Source organism: Ambystoma mexicanum, chromosome 4q (assembly GCF_040938575.1).
Source record: "Ambystoma mexicanum isolate Mex_15411 chromosome 4q, UKY_AmexF1_1, whole genome shotgun sequence".
Lineage (NCBI taxonomy): Eukaryota > Metazoa > Chordata > Amphibia > Caudata > Ambystomatidae > Ambystoma > Ambystoma mexicanum.
This window is the reverse complement of record NC_090928.1, coordinates 251,840,877-251,861,635: the sequence shown is the minus strand read 5'-3', so window position 1 is coordinate 251,861,635 and position 20,759 is coordinate 251,840,877. Positions and strand designations below refer to the sequence as shown.

Here is a 20,759-nt window from a genome sequence, read left to right as displayed (position 1 = left end):
TTTTAGAACTGATCCACAACCTGATCCAGTCTAGGCCTCCCCTTTAACGCAATTTTCCTCAGCAGAGCAGGCAATCATGTCAGATTATGAAATTAGCACACAAGTGCATTAGTGCAAACATTCCTCATCCCAGGGGCATGGGTAAGCAATCTTACTGGTATACAGAAAAGCAACAGGAAGGCCATTAATCAATGTGCAGGAGCTCAGGTGGATAATCGATCAGCATTTCAAAATTGAGGGACTTCATACGCTATGTATTTTCTTCTGCCGGTGTAATGATTGACAAGTCTGAATCTTCAGGACGTTTACTTACATTCCAAATCACCCTCATCAACACTTCAGTTTCAAAAGGCAGGCCAGTTTTGAGAGTTAACCATCCTGAGATTCGGCTTTCTGCCCCCACCTTCGTATTTAGCGAAATTGATAAAGCTGGTAGTGGCTGTGCTGAGTTAGAGCAAGGAATCTGGATAATCGTGTATTTGAACATGATTTTCCTGTCACTAGATCGAGTACCTGGTCACAGAAAGCGCGGCTTGTGATCACCCTCCACCAGAACCTAGGATTTCTCGGGGTTTCACCATAGACAAGGTTGAGACTAAAGTTGCCACTGAAAAATATCTGCAATAGCAAAGAGATTCATTCCTTCCTCTGAAAGGATTCCTTCTCGCCAAGACTTCGCCAGAGCAATAGATTTGCTAGCATCTTTGATTCAAGCAATCTTTCCTGGACTGTTGCATTCTCGAGCACTGCGGGCCATTTAAACAGATCTAGTCAAAGCAGGTTTTGCTTTTTAAAGCAAAAAGTGAAGCTATATAGGTGGGTGCAACATATGGATGTGTAGAATGGGAGAGCTACCTTTGCATCTGTCCAGAAGTGGCGATGGAATCAGCTGTACATCAACTGCTTGGAGCGGCTAGCATGTTCCTTGGAGATAAGTGTAGTGTAAAGAATAAACATTTGTATATTGTTGAAGATGGACAATACGTCGGTGATTACAAAACTCTTGGAGGCACCAGATCAACACTTCTGCAGAACTCAAAGGAATACTGTCATAATTGGAGGAGTGGCCTGGTGGATCACAGCAGCAACATCGAAGAGTGGAGATTCCTTGAGGCAGTTCAGATAGCTAGCATTTAGGGCCCCATTCGTAGTAAAATTACAGTGATTAGACAGGGGAGGGTGTCAACATTTGGAACCGCCAACAAGGGTTGGGGGAGCTATGGATACTCAGGTTACAGAGGAGATGGACGGCCCTAGGCCTAACAAAGAAAAAACCTTGAACAGTCCAAAACTGAAAGGGATTTGTGACTTTAAAATGCACCATACCCAAGCACTGTCTCAGACTTCACATCCTGGCCATCAATACAAAAATGTAATATATTTATAATGGTGGGTTGTAGTTATGCAATAATGGTTGGTCAGGTACACTGGCTGTAAAAACATTGTTAAATCAACTGTCAAAAGTAATGGTTGCACTATACAGCTAGGTAGTGACTGGTTCAATGGCAACTGTGAGGTTCTGCAGGAAAGTCTCAAGGCCCACTGGAGAAAGTGCTGCGCTGAAGAAATGACTGATTAAACTAGTGTACAGTGCATCTGTGCGGTTTGAAGTCAATCCCCAGCAGTTGGAGCTCAGGTAAGGCAGACTCGACAGGCAATTCTTTCAAGGTTCTTTGATACTGCTTGGCTTTTGTGAGGACTGGCCAACAATGCCCCGTTACCTGCACTCATGTTGATGATGTGCCTTACAGTCTGGTGCACACAGGGAAGAATAGCGAGGCACACTGGAAACCTGTTGCAAAACAGCCTGCCAGGCTGGGAGCCCACAAGCACTGGTTCATCTGATCACCTCGGAGATCTGGTGTCCTCCAACAATGGCAGAGCTTTGCAGTAAGAAAGGTATTGACGGATGTGAAAGCAGGGCTTGCTCATGGTTCATTTCAGCTTTTTGATTCCAGGATAGCCTGGCAGAATGCCCGCTCTAGGTTCCGTGGTTTGACATTGACAAAGGAAACAAACATCCAGGTTAAACAGGAAAGTTGGGCATGGAGAGCACACTCTGCTTCCCATCACAGAGGTGTATTCATAAAAACATTGGGTAGTCCCATAAAGGCTGAGGGGGAAGCAAACTGGCCTGAGATTTCAGTCAAGATATGGATTAGACCGTAGTCAAGACATTCCATTTTCCAACTAGATTTGATCTCGGGTATGCAGGCCTTGCCCTTCCAAGGCAGGCCGAAGCAATTACTATATTCGGCAATATCATCGACCCCCCCCCCCCCATTTATTCCTTCAGGGAACCAGCAGATGTTTCAGACCGTTACATATGGTTAACAGTCTTTCACCTACCATCAGTGAAGGCCACACAACTAGTGAGGGTCACAATAACCCTGAGAAACACAGATTAAGATTTTTCTGAGGTAAATGCAGTTTTGCCATACAGGAAAAAGCAACGTTTGGGCTCTCTTGCCAGTAGTAGTTTTTGACCTTGGACATCATATACTGAAAGGCCAATTGTCACAACAAAATAATCCAGTGAATTAAAAAGGAAAATGAAGATTTCAAAAGCGCATTTATCTTGAGGATCCATACTGGAGTAGTCCAACTTTGACAAATGATGTCTGCGTCCTGCATGCTCCTTTAGATACTGAATAGCTGGTCCCAGTGCTTTAAATCACTTAACACTAAGCATCGCAATCTGTGGTGGGGGATAGGAGCAAGACAAACGAGCCTTTTTCACCAAAGAACTAGGTCTAGACATTCTAAATGTCCAAGTTTCATCTGCTGCAGGGCAACATCAGCAAAGAGGTCAAGCAAAAGTTCAACATAAAAAGCAAATTAGTTCATCCTTTGTAGTAAGCACCCGCCAACGTCAGGAAATTGCCAAAACAAAGCTCTCCCGATAGGAACATTGAGGAATTTCCAGTGTCATAACAGAACACTTAAAATCATTGTAGGTAGGGCCATACGTTTATCCAGTACAGGGCTTCTCCTCCATGTATTAAGACCAACCTGAAAACATGTGGGAATGTGTCCTGCTTTGAGAGGCCCAACAATAAGTAAAAACAACAAAACGTTTGAGATGGTAATTACAAAATGATCGAAAGTAAAAGGTCTTACCTGAAATGGCTTTTGGTAGATTTCCTCCATGGCCAGTCGCCCATATTCCGTGAACAACTATTAAGGCAAACCAACAAACAATTTACACTATAAATATATCAAATAAGATTGTTAATTAATAGCACAAGGAATTGGCAACTGTTCAGCACATTTGAAAGTGACCCACTGTATCCTATGTTTTTATCTACAAATATCTATTCCCTCCCCAACCACCCCTTTCCAGCCCAAAGCCTTAACGAGGTAAAAAGGGAAACGTTGCATATTAGTAAACACGCATTACAGTCACCACCCTCCCACAGGAATGAATGCTAGCTTCCCCACATTTGCACAGCACATCTTTTCTCATTTGTGAAGAGTGAATTAATTTCCCAATGAAGTGCGCATTTTGAGAATTGGCCTTGTGTTAGGAAAACTTGCCTATGTCTTACTGATCATAAAACTAGTAAGCTTCATATCAGTCTGTACTAACTCAGGGCCTTAGTAGAGTGTCAGCAGTCAGGCTCATCTTAAGAGAAAGATGTGAGCTGTAGGCAAGTACACTGAACCCAGCAAGTAAAGCACAAATAAACATTTGCACATAAATGTATATTAAAAGATATTACACAAGAGTCACTGTTAAATACTAAGCACAATAAACCATCACACAGATCTACTTTTCAATACATTCAAATAGTCACTTAGTTGGTAGTTGTAGAACGCATACAATTGTTGCAGGAGTTTGACAGTTCTAATCGGTAATACCGCGCACCAAAAAAATACGGTAATTGTATTTAGTCTGCATACACATACAAGATAATGATTCTTGGGGAGGAAAATAGTCATTAGTTTTGTCATAGTAGTGCTTCAGATTATGGAGGCAGTTCCACAGCATAGCAAGTCAAATAAACAACCCTAGCTAAAAGGCAGTTCGTATCGCGTTTAAAGTCTTGCAAAGCAGCAGAAATCTAAATGTTCCTGTGGATACTTTCTAGTTTCTAGGGAAGAAGATACAAGAAGGCATAACCAATGAGGACTCAAGGGACACAGGCAGCGGCTTGAGTCGGAGTTGAGAGGGGGTTGCCCTGGACACGTGTGTGCACTCGCACGCTCTGGAGCGACTTTCTGGAATCAGGTAAGCAATACCATTTCCCCCAGAGTACCTTGTATTACAAGAAACATTTTGTGCTGGATGCTCCGTGATGTAGCTCTGGACCAGACCTCCAGATTCATTGGCCTGATGACAAGGCAGGACACTGTACAGGATCTCTAAGCAGCAGCCTCGAGGGATGACCTGGGGCACGACTTTCTGTAACTTCTTGGATCACTCTGGTTTTGGTGCCTTTTCTGCAGCACCAACAATGGACAGGGATCGCCAGGTTAATATTGGCTTCCTGTAGTACCACTCTCTGAAGAGGGGGGGTCTTGGCAAGTGGGATCGGATCTAGACTGTCCTTGAGGGCTCAGCAAAGATTTGGACGGATTCAGCCTTTCTACGATGAAGCCCACAAAATGGGCAGCAGGTCTCCTGGTATTTGGGTTCAGCAACTCCGGAAACTCCTGGACCTCGGGAGATGGCTTGTTTCAAAGTTCTTCAAAGTACATCCTGGGACTGGTTGTTCCCACCAGCCAAAGGGAAGGAGTCATCTTCAGAGTTCCTCTGCTGCACAGAAAACTATCAGGAGAGCAGTGGGCGCTTCAGTGTTGCCAAGGGTCTGTAGGCGTGTCTGGTGGTCTTCTCCAGTTACTTCAGCTTCCAGTGGTCGACCAATCAGGACAGTCAGACCCCCTGTGGGAGCTGATCCTAGTCGGGCACTCTAGCAGACAAAGGACAGGGGGGTGGAAAACTCATCCCCCACTTCCAGCCTGCCACAAGGCACTCTGGAGCCTACGCGGGGACACCCAGGGGTTCCTGCCAAAGGTAAAAAAACATACCGGCCTCTCCCTCCCAGAATTGTAGAAGGGCTGACAAAGAACCACCACGCAAGTAATGGTGAGAAAAAAAAAGAAGAGGGGCCCCGAGCTGGTACTTGGGTGCCCCTATTGTGCCCTAACGAGGTTATGGCCATAGCTTGCAGTACAAAAATTGTACAGTAGGTGGTAGAACATGCCACTAGCTATAACTAGGCGATTGACAAAAACTCAGTAGCAGAGAGAAGGGGGATATTAGGTATCCCTTTGGCACTCCACACAAGGTGGTGTGCCAATCTCTCAGGCTACAACATTTTAGGAGCGATACTAAGTCTCTCTATCCTGAAGAACTGTAGTTTACATGAGGATAAGAAGAATTCTCAAAGGATGACCCCAAGGGTCCCTAGCAACACTTCGCATAAGGAGTTGTGTGCTGCAATAGTAAAATACAGATGCCTTTAAGAGCTATGGCGCAGACAGCCTCTATAGTACAGGTAGAACAAAAGACCTAGCACACAAGAATGAATGAGTGGAAAAAAGCCTTCACTCATTCAGGATTTAAAGAAAGTTCCAGGAGTCCAGCAAAAAGTGCTGGGGGTTTCACCAGGAGGGGAGGGAGGTGAAGCATAAAAATGATAACTCTCCCTAACAGCTTGACAATGCAATATTTCTTGCCAAATATTTGAACATCATTATTTGGTCTGCACCATGATGCACAACCTTGGAAGGTAGCATAGACTGTACTGTAACAGTCTGCACAAAGTAATGGTCCGAGGCAAAGGCCTGGATGGTTTATAAAACTACTGTTGGCCCTGGAATACAGTAAAAGAAAAATACCTTAGACAAACAAGAAGGGATTTCAGATGCTGATAGTTGAGCTTGCAAGTGTGGTGCAAAGACCATTATGCAGTTTAATATAGTGGTAGGGTTTCAGATGCAGCTTGACGGTCAATTGGAATGCATGTCCTTTTCAAGCCCTCCAAAAAACTTTAAATCATGAATCGATTACATACAGAATACATTGAAGGATATTCCTTTGTTTAAGATCAGAGCAAAAGAGAACTTGACAATGGATCTAAAATCAGATATTTTTTCAGCCACATACAGCCAGCACCATCATTCAGAGCACACCGATAGATGTCCCATTTAAATGGAACAGTAATTTGACGAGAGTTCAGTGCATTTAACCTTCACAATCAAATGGGTCCAAGTCGTATCATTACAACAAAACTGTTCCAAGCTATTGGTTAAAAATGCTGCCAATCCCTCACTATCATTACTAAGCAATTGAATGCATGACCCCTAAAAATCTCTAGGGACCAAGCCTACTTTGCTTTGATTTAAGTTATGTAAGGAACAATGAAGCAAGCTAAGAAGACTGAATGGATAGTATGCAAAAACGAAAAAGCCTTCTAAAATGTTTGATTTCTCCAAACGACTCCTTAACATAACCTTGTTCATTCCAGATTCTAACTTTTCTTCATATGCAAGCTCTATTTTGTTTATATGATCTGTACTACTACCGTTCTCCCAATTTTAGGAAATGTTTGGAGAGAAACCGGATTGCCTCGTCCCCTTGACCTTTGGCACCTTAAAGCAGATCTGTCAGATATCCCTCCTGAATGGAATAACTTAATCATGGATGGTTCCCCCTCTCGCTTCTTATCAACTTGAACCAGTTTACCAACTCCTGCTATACAGTATTGTGGATGTAAATATACCTCAATACTTGCTATTGTTAAGGTTTTCCTAAAGTCCACTTCTGGCAAGACTTCAGAACACTATCCCTTGGCATACAGGTCCCCAACTCTTAGTATAGGTCTGTACTACTCAAGGAACCTTGGTAGAGTGGCAGAGCAGTCAGGCTCATAGGAGGAAGATGTGAGCTGTTGGCAAGTACACTGAACCCAATAATTCCAATAGTCCAAAAACACAAAATGTTATATTAAACTATTATATTTACACAAGGAAGCTGGATAAATACTTAGCTCACTTAACCAATACATATGAATTTCTAATACTTTTCAAAGGCCATTGCTTCAATGGTAGTTGCTTGCAGTACAACACTAATGACAGTTGTACCATATCGGTACCACGGCGCACTTGCGTTAGGACAAAGATATACAGTAATTCTATTTAGATAGCAAACCCACAGTTTTTTTAGGAAGGAAAAAGGTTGGTTAGTCAAAGCAGCAGAGCTTAATGTTCTAGAGACACTTCAGGCAAACTAACGCTTTATAAGTCTAATTCCTAACTACATGAAAAAGTCAGTGTAGGAGAGGATTCAAAGTCTTAAGCAGCAGCAGAACAGCAAAAGTCCCTCAGGATACCTTCATTCTCTAGGATAATTTATTTGTTACACAACCACAATGTGGGGGGCCCTGGAAAAGGACCCCTTAAAGAGACATAAGCTGGCAAGCCTGAGTCAGAGGTAGAGTGGACACCTTCAGGCAATTCAGTCACTCTGGAGCGACTTCTCGGTTCAAGGTAAGTTCTAACCAGGTTACTCACCGTAGTGACCACCTTACTTGTTATCCATAGTCCACTTACATCCATACTTATGGGGACATCTGTTCTGTGGGACGGGACCGGAGCACTTTGTAAAAAGCATCCAATGATTTTTCAAAAATGTGTCCTCTTTCTTGTGCGGGGCCCTGCACGCGGCCATAACCCCGCCCACCTTGGCTCCGCCCCACGCATCGCCCATCAGTCCTTTTCTATCGCCAGTTCAGAGACCTATTAGCAATAACAAAGGAATCTTATTAGAGGGGATGGCAGGCGGGCATATGGAGGAAAGGGGACTATGGGCTAGCAGTAAGGTGGTCACTACGGTGAGTAACCTGGTTATACTCCTACGTCCCGTCCCCTTTCCTCCATAATTATGGGAGATTCCCAAGCACTCCTTACAAGAACTACGGGTGGATGGTAATACCCCTTACTGAAAAAGGTTCTTCAGCACAGCCTGACCAAACTGAGCATCAGCTCTTGAGCTCATATCAAGACAATAATGCTTACAAAAAGTAGATGGGGAGGCCCAAGTAGCTGCCCTAGCGATGGACTCCCAGGGGACATTTCTGAAAAGCAACCGCGGCTGCCTTGCCCCGCACCAGGTGTGCATGAATACCCTTAGGAGGTTTCAGCCCTTGGACGGTGAAAGACTCCGTAATGCAGGCGGCGATCCAACGAGAAATAGTCGCCTTAGACGCCTGCTTCCCCTGAGGGTTACCAAAGGTCACAAATAGTTGAGAACTCCTAAGCTCTGTCCAGATAGAACTTAAGAGCCCTTGTGACATCGAGACAATGCAGAACCCTTTCTGCCTCTGAGGCAGGGTTCGGAAAAAAGACCGGCAGGGAGATCGACTGATTCAGATGGAATTCAGTTACCACCTTTGGCAGGAACGCAGGATTCGTCCGTAGGACTACCTTATCCTTGTGAAAAACCAAGAAGGGATGCTCCACCGACAAGGCCTGGAGCTCACTCACCCGCCTTGCTAACGTAACGGCGACCAAAAAGGACACTTTCCAGGACAGGTATTTGAGGTCCACCGTGGCCATTGGCTCGAAAGGCTTATGACAACGCTGTCAGGACTACATTTAGATCCCACGGCGGGTGCGGACTACGAACTGGAGGGTAGAGGCGTGTCAAGCCTGCCAAATGCCTCTTAACGACTGGATTACACAGAGTAAGAACATTGGCCGTAGAAAGATAAGCGGAGACCACTGAAAGGTAAGTTCTGCAAGACAGAAGGTGAACACCCAACTCTACAAGGATGGATACGAAGGTCAGCACCGTGTCAATCGTAGCCTCCCTTGGGTCCAACTGCTTTTCCAAACACCAATGACAGAACCTGAGCCATTTACTTCTGTATTGGGATCTAGTCGAGGGTTTCCTGGCCGCCTGGATAATACGCATGTTATCCGTAGACAAGTTAAGATGTTCTAAAGACTTGAACTCAGGCACCATGCCGCCAAGCTGAGTGATTGTAGGGAGGGGTGCCACATCTGCTGTTCCCCCCTGAAGATCAGGTTACCAGTGACCCCCGATCAGCGGATACACCGACATGTGTTGAAGTTCTGAGAACCAAAACCTGGCCAGCCACCACAGGGCTATGAGTAGAAGGAACAGTTCACCAAATTCTTTAGCTTCCAAATTACTCGATGGACTAGAGGCAGAGGCGGGAAGGCGCAAGCTCTCATGTTGTGCCATGGAATCTCAAGAGCATCCCCCAGAGAGGAGACTTCCAGTCCCCCTCTGGAGGCATACTGAGGAAGCTTCTTGTTTACCGCCGTAGCGAAGAGGTCCACCTGCGGTGTGCCCCAATGCAAGAAAATCCATGAGGACCTCCGCCTTCAACTCCCACTGGTAGCTGACCACTGTCCGCCGGCTGAGGGCATCCACTGTGACATTCAGCTGGCCCGGGATGTGCACTGCAAGCAGCCAACCACCATGAAGCACGGCCCACTCCCAAATCTGGATTGACATGTCCACGAGGAGGGGGTGGGGGGGATTGACTTGGTTCCCCCTTGCTCGTTTATGTAATACATCGACACCACATTGTCCGTACATATGCGGACCACCTTGTTGGCCATGATCGGTCTGAACGCCCCGAGCGCTAGGAAGATCGCCAGAAGCTCTAAATGATTTATGTGGAGGAGCTTGTCCTGAAGCGACCAGAGATCCGAGACCTGAAGATCTAACGTCGCACCCCACCCCAGGAGGGAGGAGTCTGTCGTGATCGTCACCGTAGGGGCTGGGTCCTGAAACCCCGTACCTACCGACAGGTTGCTGAGAGATGACCACCATTTCAGGTCCACTCTCATAGAAGCCAGAATCATCATCACCTTGGAATCCGGGTCCACAGCTTGACGCCAAGAACTCCGAAGAGCCACCTGAGTCTGCCTCATCTTGAGACGAGGAAGAGCCAACACGCACAGGGCCATGAGGCCCAGAAGCCTCTGGAACCACCAGGCTGACATGCTCTCCGACTGCGCAAACATCTGACATGTGGCTAACAGATCCGCCATCCTGTCCCCGGTCAGGTACACTCTGCAGTCAATCGTGTTCCAGCAAAAACCCAGGAAAATCCTGTGAGACCGTCATGGAAGATTTCCGCCACTTTACCGACAGCCCAAGATGGAACAGGAGCTGAAGGAGAGACTGAAGATGGCCCGCTGCTTTCAATGGACAAGGCCTGCGTAAGAGCCAGTCATACGGATACACATCGATACCCTGCAGATGAAGATAGGCCACTATCACGGACATCTTTGTGAAGACACGGCACCGAGCTGAGGCCAAAAGGAAACACTCGAAACTGGAAGTGCTCCTCTCCCAAAGAGAAAGTGAGATACCGCCTGTGTGGATTCCAAATCAGAATATGCATGTACGCATCCTGAAGATCCACCACGCTGAGCCAATTGCCCATCTGCAAGGAGGACTGTATCTGGCTGGGCGTGATCTTGAATTTCTCTTGGGGTAGGAAAAGATTGAACTGGGAAAGGTCTAGGATGTGCGCAGGCCAGCCTGGTTGGGTTTGGGCACTAAACAGCCGGCAGTAGAAGCCCTCCCCTTGTTCCCTGAGGGGAACGGGTACCACAGCTCTGAGGTCCAGAAGTTACTGAACCTCTGCTTTGAGGGAGGGCGAGCCCAACAGCTGAAAAGGAGGGTTGAAGGCTGGGGTAGGGGGTAGCGGAAGCCCGCCCGAGCGACTGACAAGACCCATCTGTCTTCGGTGATGGTCTGCCACACCTCCCAATGAGACGCAATGCGTCCTCCCAACAGGGTCTCGTACGAGCGCAGAGAACCCTCATTTAGCAGGTTTTTCGGTGGTGTTGCCACCTGAACCTGAGGAGGAGGCTGAGGAGTGGGAGAAAAACCGAGTCAGTTGTTGCCTACGGCGGTTATTCCCCGAAGGGGTATCCACTCGGCGGGATTTCCGGTTGAGGAAGCCCCTAAAGCTAGAGGAGGGTCAGCTTTGGGACAACGGTCTGTCTTGAAAGGGGTCTTAACCAGGACCGACAAGGATTTAGCTGTCTGAGTGCTATCCTTCGTCTTGGTGAGCTCTACATCTGTTGTCGAATGAAAGAGCTCCTTACCATCGAACGGAAGGTCGAACACCTTGTCCTGTACTACTTTTGAGAATTTCGTGGCATGCAGCCATGCCTGCCGTGAGGTATCAACCCCCAGCATAAGTCCCCGAGCCGAGGTGTCTACATGAGCCGCAGCCTCCAGGAGATCCTGGGCCAACGCCCTGGCATCAGATAATCCCCACTTAAAGTCTTCCAACTTCTCGACCGGGATGAACTCCTCAAACTCCGACAGACCTTTCCACATTCGCATATTAGCCCCCGCTAACAGCAGTTTGGCATTGGCCTGCCTGAGCTGCAAGGTTGAGTTGACAAAGATTTTCCTCCCAAGGGAGTCAAGGAATTTGTCCTTTCCCAGAACCTGAGTAGCCGTCGTGGAAGAGGATGCTGCAGGCCTGGACTGCAAAGTGGCCGCAGCCACCACTGTGGAGGAGGGGCAGGCAAGACGACAGGGCCACCTCTTCCAAACAATGCAGCCTGTATCTCGCGTCAATGTTCTTATTGATGAAGTCCAGAGTGTGGCTTTTTCCAGACCCTGCGTACCTCGGCCAAAACGTCATCCTGCAAGAACAGGCCAGTACTTATTAAGCCCAACGGGCACCTCAGGGCGAACCCCGGTGACAGAGCGATTAACACTCCTCCCGGGCCGAGAGGAACCTGGAAAGGTATCCCCTGGCCGGGGTGCTCTGAAAAGTAAAGGAATGGTTCGGTCAATTTTTTATTGTCCCTACGTGTCGGCCATGTGTTTTGAAGCCTAAATTGCTCGATTTTAGAAACATTTCCTATGGAGCTTACCCGAGTTTGTCCATTAAACACACGCGAAAACAGGCACCAGGGCGCTGCCATTTTGTGAATCCTATCACTTGCCCCATCGCCCGAACTGACCTGCTTTTGCGGCACTAAATCATATCCCCCGCCTCTGAGCCTGTCAGCAGACGCGTACCGCCCATTTCACAACGCCACAGCACGTCTCGTGTCAACAATCGCTGCGCTTCAGCTAATGACGTGTCGCCATGGAAATGACAAGACGCCTCTTTCCTCAATAAGTATAAACAGACCGTTTCACAACACACAGCAGCAGATTTTCGATTCCATTCCTCTGTTACTTTGAGTATTCTGCGACTCGTTTCTGTGCTCTGGTCAGCTACCTTTGCCGCTTGTAGCCCGTGTGAACACCTGTATCATCGTATTAATTATTTTAGTTTGTTTCCCACACAATAGCTACAATAATGCCCTACATGTATGAGCCCGAGTATACTGAGGAGGAACTACTGGAAAGGGAAACACGCGAAAACGATGGGGCTTCGGACGGCAGTTGGCAGGACAAATCAACGGATGAAGACACTGACCTAGTCTCATGGACGGTGTTTCCACCTGGTGCACATGCAATTGGTGTGAGCTAATGCCAACCGCGGAGGAGAACTGCTGCTGCTGTGAAAACTCAGGATGCGTGGCCTACATTTCGGAAGGCGAGCCACGACCGCAATGCATCACCGAGCTGCCAGACTTCAGGGCAGCCTGACTCACACGGTCCGTGTTGAGAATAATGATGGTGCTTATGCACAAACTTGGCACAACTGTTCGTCCTCGTAATCCGAGTAACGAGTAAGTATAATCTGCTTGTGATGCCACTACTATTTCATGGTCATCTCCTATATCCAAAATGACATCTACATATCATTGTAACGCATGAAAGTTGTTCAATAGTGTGCAGCGTCTAGATAGCATTTGTCCGAGCAGGATGCAATTAGTAAAGAATTGTCATTGACAAACGGTCATTTAGAAACAGTTTGTATCATTTTTCACAGGGGGTACCGGCTGGTGGTCTATCGTTCCTTTACATGGTGGCTTCACGGGAGGCTTGGACACCGCGTTCGAAGAGTAATACCCGCCTGTGCCGTTCGTGCCATAAGAAAAACTTTCCCCGAGTGACAGCGGTCAGTACAGGGGATTTTCCCTCGCTGTGCTGCAACCTGACCTGTACAATGTGTAAAGTTTTGTATTTTTGTGCCATCAAAAAAAAGAAACAAAATAAAAAACACCACATATTTTAACAACGGTTATTTCGATTTTTTAAATGAATCAAGTATGTCTCCATTCAGCAGTCTTCCTGTGCCTTATCTGCACGCTCCAGGCCCATCCATCCCACCCCCCTCCATCAAAGGCTGTTCGCGCCAGAGAATGCGCGCTGCCATGGGGGGCTGTCAGGGGTGCGAACGGCCAAGGTGCCAAACAGCATGTATACTTCAAAAGGTATCCCACGCCAAGGGCCCATCGCTCACACGGCCTCAGACTCTGTCCGGCCAGGACCCCCCCCCAGCAAACCACATAATACCACAACATACACACGTCATTCATTAAAAAAAACACCCCTGTTTGTAATACTTTTTAAACCACTTGATATGTCTCATGAGAACAACTTTGTGCTTTGCAAGTCAACTCCTGAACGTGCTACCTGAGAACCACCGAGACCTATGCTAATCTGCTTGTCGTCATGCTATCCGTGAACTTCTGTGACCGCTTCGAGCAAACTCGTCAGTGTGCTACCTGTGGCCATCTACCTGTTCTCCTGCAACATACCGCTCAGCTTGCAGAATCCATCTGTTTGTTGGTCAAGGTAAGGCCATGTATCCTAGTGATATTTCGCTGATTTTTAAATTTCTATCTATTTGCGAGTAGAGTACTCAATAGTGCTATGTTCATTGGTCTCATTGATATTGACTTGAGTTTCCATTGTTATGCTATCAATAGATCTATTTATTTTCATCTGTGTCAATTGTCATCGAATTGCATCCTTCGGGGGTCCCGTCTATAATGCAAGCATGTTTCCTTCTCGTGCAAGACAGAACATCCAAGGGACGAGTCATATTTATAAATTTCTGCAAATGCTAAGATGCACATGATAAACTGGTATAGTTCCTGCGACCAAAACAAACCTTGCATTGAACATTGTATGGTTCATTTACTTTTGTATCACATTTTTATTCATCAAGATTGTATAATAATGTCGATTTACTTTTCAGAATTTTCAACAATGCCTGCCTGTCCGATTAGCGGTTGCCCTTCGAAGACGCATGCTAAATCTGAAGGCACTACAATGCATGTATTCCCGAAAACTGTTGATCGAATAAGAGAATGGGTGAGACATTGCGGATATCCACTGGATGAGCTGGCTAGTAGAGTCCAACAAGTCTTAGAGGACAAGAGGGGTGATCGATACCGCATCTGCAGCCGGCACTTTTTTCCTCGAACATGTACATAACATCTTGGGTAACAAAGAAGAATAAACTGAGAACGACACGAAAATTGCTCTCGAACGCTATTCCCACTATTCGTCCACATTCCGCCACTGGCGAGACAAGTGTCCGGATTTAGCTTTAGGCCTTGCGGTAGTGTGTAGGTAGCCGAATGGATTCATTGATATTTTAGGTGTTGTGTCCCTTGTAATACTTTCGACATTGATATGAGTATAGCTTTTTGAATAATGACCACTATATTCTTTATCGATTTCATAACCCACAAACGAAATCTATATATGGGCACAGGGAACTGTGCTATATTGCTTATTTTCAATAGCATTACTCAAGTATTCTGTCTCCTTACATGGCAATTTTTAATATTGGCATTTCATTATCAATTTACCTTTACAACTGCTTGACTATCCCTTGAATCTGAAGCAAGAACATTCTACATCCGTGATGTGCTCACAGTTATCAACCACTTCTAGCGCGTATCAGGTAGTCTTACTTGGCTATTCCGCTACAGACTTGTTTTATGCACGTCAAGTAATATTTTTATTGTATCGTGTCATTATTTTACCGAATGTTTGGTTAGTGCTTTCCAATTGATATACACCTTAGTTATCGTCCACTGAGGTTTGTTTTCAGTTAGGATTAGTGTTATCCATAGTAATACAAGTACTGTCTTTCAGGGAGATGCTGAAGCATCCACCACATTGACAACATCCCTAGATGTTCTTCAGCAGCACGAGGTATGGATACTGACAGCTCCAAGGACTATATCAGAGCTGTAATAATTGTCGTTTGATTGTTCTACACAATGTTTCATTCGTGGTTAGCCATTGATATGTACCTGTGCGGTCGACCCCAAGTGTGTCTTATGTTTTCAATATTGGAATCCTTACTAATGCAAGTAATATCTTTCAGGCAGTTGGAGCGTCAACCCCTGCACTTGATGCGGAGCCTGACATTCAAGTAATTCCAGGGGAAGTGGAAGCGGGACCTTGCGTATACAAATCGGCGCAACAGCTTTCGGAAGTGCGCACTACATTTACAACATCCCTACATATTCTTCGGCAGCACGAGGTATGGATACTGACAGCTCCATCGAGCGTCATATAACGTGATTCCATTTGCTATACTTTATTCCCTATTAACGCAAGCACTGTGTTTCAGGGAGACGACGGAGCTTCCACTACAATAACATCCCATTTAGATGATGCAGATGTAAATAAATTGTAGAAATAAATGGATGAAATCTGATCATATTTAGATATTCCTTGATTCTTTTAGACAATGCATCATTTGTGGTTATCACTTTATATGAACCTGTGCCGTCGACCCCAAGTGTGTTATGTTTCCAATATTGAAAACCATACTAATGCAAGTACTGTGTTTCAGGGAGTTGCTGATGCCTCCTCTCCAATACAACCATTCATGGCAGTCCATGCGGAGCCAGAGGTATGGATACGGACAGTTCCATCGAACTAGATCATCAGAGCTCGAATACTTGTCGTTTGATTGTTCTACGGAATGTTTAATTCGCGTTCAGCTATTGAGATGTACCTGCGTGTTCGTCCACACGTGCGTTTTAGGTTTCCAATATTGTGATACATAGTAATGAAAGTATTATGTTTCAGGGAGTCGATGGAGCGTCATTCCGTGCTGTCTATGCGGATCCAGAAAATAGTCGTCGTAGCGCAAGAGGAAGGGAAGACATGCGGAAACGAATCGGAGCAACAGCGTGCAGATGTTGAAGTTCGAGTCAAGAAAGTTGCAAAGTAAAGAAACAAAAATAAGGTTAGTTACAAACATTTCATAATTTTAGGAATGGTTTTGTGTTGGGGACTAGATTGTTTTTTTCCTGTCAATTGAACTATACTTTATATTGTGTTTAAAATGAACATCCTTTTCCAATCTGTCCTCTAGTTACCCGTGGGTGTACGAACTATACATAGACAGTGAAGCAAATGAGCTGTTGCTTGCCAGACCATTTACACTATGGAAGAACTATTCATTCAGACGCGGCGTGTTGAGACTCGGGATGCTCATGTCCAATGGCCAGAACATGAATTGAATGTATCCGGAGAATCCGGTAAAGTTGTATTGGACCATTGCTACAGTTTGACTGCACCACCAAAAGATGATACTGAATGTATTGAAGATAGCTCTGAATTAGTCGCAGATCAATTAACACAATCTATACCTGCCAAAAAAATGCCACCCAAAAAGCTGTCGACAATGTTGTGTTCTCCCATCAATGCTCAAGTAACAGATGTTGAAATGACAGAATGAACCAGCAGCCGCAGCACCCAACGACGCATCAGAACTTGATATCAGCAATATTTATTTGAATTTCTTGATATGTCCTCAACGGCACAGTCCGAAACAACTTTCACGCCGGATGACAGTCTAATGAAAGAGGGCAAATACATAGTATTCGACAGTTGTCTGATGGATATTATAAGTATGCTGAAATGTGGGCATTCAGTTGGAGGGGAAGTATGTGGGGAGCCATTGATTCATGCGACTAGTCAACAACAAGGCAGATACGTCAAAATACATGCCGACTGTAGATTTAATCATGCGTTCTCATGGTCTGCACAACCGATGCTGGGGAAGCTGCCAGCAGGCAATCTACTGTGTGCAGCTGCCTCACTTTTTATTGAGTCCAGTTTTCGAAAGTTAGAGTCTCTTTCAGTTTGTGGGACTCCATTTCATTTCTAAAACGCAGTACTACAAATACCAACATGATTATCTGTTTCCGGCCATTAGTGATGCTTGGAAAATTGAACAATTGTCTCTAGCAAGTACATTCGAAGGGAAACTATTCAGGCTAGCCGGCGATGGACAGTGCGACAGCCCTGGATTTTCTGCCAAGTACTGAACCTACCACTTTCAGGACGTGGATAGTAAGAGAATTGTGAGTTTGGTGGTCGTGCAGGTGTCCCAATGTAAATCCTCAGTGGCCATGGAGAAACTAGGATTTATAAAATCATTGCAATATCTACAATCCAGGGGAATGCACATCGACCTCATAGCCACAGACAGATACGTTTCAATTGCCAAGACAATGAGAGAGCAGTCCCCACATATTAAACAATTTGACGTATGGTATCTTGCTAAAATCAATCAATAAGAAAATCTCAGCTGCAGGGAAAAAAAAGGTTTTGAAAGTATTTCACAGAGCTCCCAGTCCATCAGCAACCATCTTTGATGGAGCTCCAAAACTTGAAGGGTCAGTGGAAATCCTACTTGAAAATTAGCGGTCACTGATGCACCACTGTATCAACCTTCACCGCTGGACAGAAAACCAACATTTCCACCAATGTGAACATGGCCCTTTGTCCACAGAGGAGGCACGGAAGAAGAAGTGGTTGATTGCATCTTCACCTACACACAAAGCCATTGAGAAGATTGTTTGATAAAACTCCATCAAGAGATTTGAGGGGACTGACAGAATTCTTTCACACAGGAGAATTGGAGGCGTTCCACAATATGTGCCTAAAGTACAGGCCAAAGCGATTGCATTTCAGCTTACAGGGCATGAAGCATAGGACTCTACTAGCAGTCTTGACCCATAACGAGAATGTGGGCCCTGAACAGTCTAGGACTACGGGAAATGTAGGGATGCCTCGCTACACTACGACCTTTGGAAAAAGAACTAAGAAATGGGGGGTAAAACCAGTATGAGGAAATGGAGTTAGACTTTGTTAAAGGCCTTATTGTTAGTGTACTGGAGAAGCACAGATGTGGAAGTTTGAGCGTTTCTGTGCAGAGCACTGATGCATTGCCACCAAACATTGCCACTGTGCCATGTCCACCCAAAGCAGAGCTCGCTGAGAAGTTCAAATCCCGGTTTAAATAAATCATTGTAATCCGATTGTCTTTTTGAAAATAATGTTATTGTACAGTGTGCATACAAAGTATGCTAACCCTAAACCCTCCATTCACCATCCTGGGTGGCGAACATCATGGGTGTCATCTTTGACTTCTCCCTCTATTCACCTCGTATCGCAACCAAGTTTCACAATCTCATGTAAATGCTGCGCACTGTTAACCGAGGGGAGGCTTGCGTATTGCAAATAAAACAAACAAACAATAAATCTCACTTTCAACTCAACTCCTCGGGTACTTTATACTTTCCCTGACCTTCCCCCAAAAAGTCAATGTCTCCATAGTTATGGTTCTCTAGGGCTGCAAAGCTCGCGGATAACGAGGACAAAATTGGGGGCCTTAGAACGCGCCAAGCGAGGTGTTGCAGATGGGAGAGAAGCCAGTTTGCATTTGCACATTGAGGCCTAGTACAAACATGGAGTCGAAAATTCAAGTTCACAGATGGCTTTACACGGGTTGTTGCAAAGTAAGAATGTACGCTCATGCAGAGTGAAGGTCAGCAGCTTTGATTTTATGCTCGCGGGCTGAAGAGGCCCGCAAATCGCACTGGCAGTATAAGGTTCTATTGTTTTTTTACCTTGAGAGACAGGGACCATGCCGAAAGGACTTCATTTGAAGGAGGTGGGCAATAACGTAAGAGGATAAGGCTTTTTTTTTTTTTTTAAAACCCTCTATAGTTGGTAGAACATGTCCACTGCCAACTTACTTTAGGGTTGTCTAAAAAGCCACAGGAGCAGAGAACAAGTTATCTACCCCTGATAACATTCATTCGGCTGGATGTTCCTCCCACGTATTCCTAATCTTTGATATCTCCAATATCCAGCTTCAGAAAAATAATTCAGCAAGGGCGCTGTGTGTCGATGCAATCAACTTGATGTCCCTCGAGGGCTTCCGTCACGAGAATGTCACAGACATATAGCACACGCAGCACTCGTTGGCGTCAGTTCTATTTTATTCGGGTTATTCTCAGTAGAACTACCCAATTCAACGCGTAGTTGACTGTACTAGGTACTGAACAAACGAAAGCTGTAATAGCAAAGGATATTCTATTGAGTGGTAGGCTGGGAGGGCGAGGAGGAATACGTGGAGGAACATCCAGTCAAAACAACACTCCCAGGGGTAAGTAACTTTCTTAAAATGGATTGTGCCCTCCCACGTATTCCTCATCTTTGCAAGACTCCCAAAGCAGTGTGTTTTGGTGGAGGGAGTAAAAATTTGGCCATCAATGTTTTCCATTAACAAAATGGAGGGAAGCTTTTCTAAAGCTTCCATCCTGACTTATGGCAGAATCAAGGCAGTAATGCTGATCAAAAATGTGTATTGTAGACCAAGTAGCTGGCTCACAGAGCAGAAGTAGCAGCCTTGGCCCTAATGCAATGGGCCCTCAAGCCTTATGGGGGGGATCTTGCCCGCCAGCCTGTAGCATACAGAAATAGCTAGAATAATCCTCTGGCTAAGGTCTGCTTTGTAACAGCCTGTCCCAGTCTGACCCAAATAACCCATGAATAGCTTGACATCCAGACAAAGTTGAGACAACCTTGAAATGAAAGGGGCTCAGAGCACTTGGTGGATTGAGCCTGTGAAACCTCTCCTCCTTGCCAGGGTGAGGTGGATGATAAAGTGAGTAACACAATCTTGTCCTAAATGAAGTCTAAAATGACCTTGGGTAGAAATGAAGGCATGACCCTCGGGGCGACTCGGTCCTTATGAAATACTGTAAACGGTGGTTTAGAGGATAGTGCCTGCAACTCTCTCAACAGGCTGAAGTTGGTGATACCAACAAGATGCTCTTGAACGTTAGTAACCTTAAGGGACATAAATGCAGTGGTTCAAATGGTGCACACAAGAAATGTTAACAGATTAAGATCCCAAACAGGAAACTCAAAGGGAGATGGCGGGAACTCAGTGAGTCCCTTCAGAAATTGGATCACCAAAGCCATCTTAAAATATGAAGTTCTCAGATGAGCGCTTGAAGATAGAAAGCGCTGCCAAATAACCTTTAATAGTCCCAACCATGAGTCCCCAGATTGGCTAATTACAGCAGAAAGGATAACACCTCTGGTGTTTCACAAAGGGTCCACGTTCTTGTTCCTGCACCACCTGCAGAATTTGTTCCAATGGCAGCAGTACAAAGACTTCATTGCTGGCCTTCTGGTTGAAAGCAAAATTTCCATTCCGTAATCTGGAAGGTCCCAATCCCTGTACCTCTGCCTCTTAAACCATGCGTGAAGGAAGAGTGTCTTAACCTCTGGATGGAGAACCCGATCCTCCGCTCGCAAGAGTTGAAGACGTAGTGGAGGGTAGATTGACATGTGCAGGAGGCCCAGGTACCACATACTCCTGGCCCAATCCAGGCCAATTAAGATCATGATTTACCAAACTCTCAGTCTCCTGATCAAGTGAGGAAGGACGGGGACTGGAGGAAACTGGCACAGTAGTGTAAACTCCCAGTCCACCACGAACACGTCTCCTCCAAGATAGTTCCCACCCATTGGAGACTGCTCTGCCTGCTCAGAGGGTCCACCAGTGTTC

At 45.6% G+C, this 20,759-nt stretch overlaps 1 protein-coding gene across 3 annotated transcripts in view; it reads right to left on the bottom strand.

Annotated features, from left to right (window-relative positions):
- ATL2 (atlastin GTPase 2) overlaps positions 1-20,759 on the bottom strand; it is an 822,570-nt gene that overhangs the window by 325,509 nt on the left and 476,302 nt on the right. For all 3 annotated transcript variants that reach the window (XM_069607814.1, XM_069607813.1, XM_069607815.1), the window contains one exon: positions 3,121-3,177. In XM_069607814.1, the coding sequence (XP_069463915.1) occupies positions 3,121-3,177 (57 nt within the window). The remainder of the gene's footprint in view (positions 1-3,120; positions 3,178-20,759) is intronic.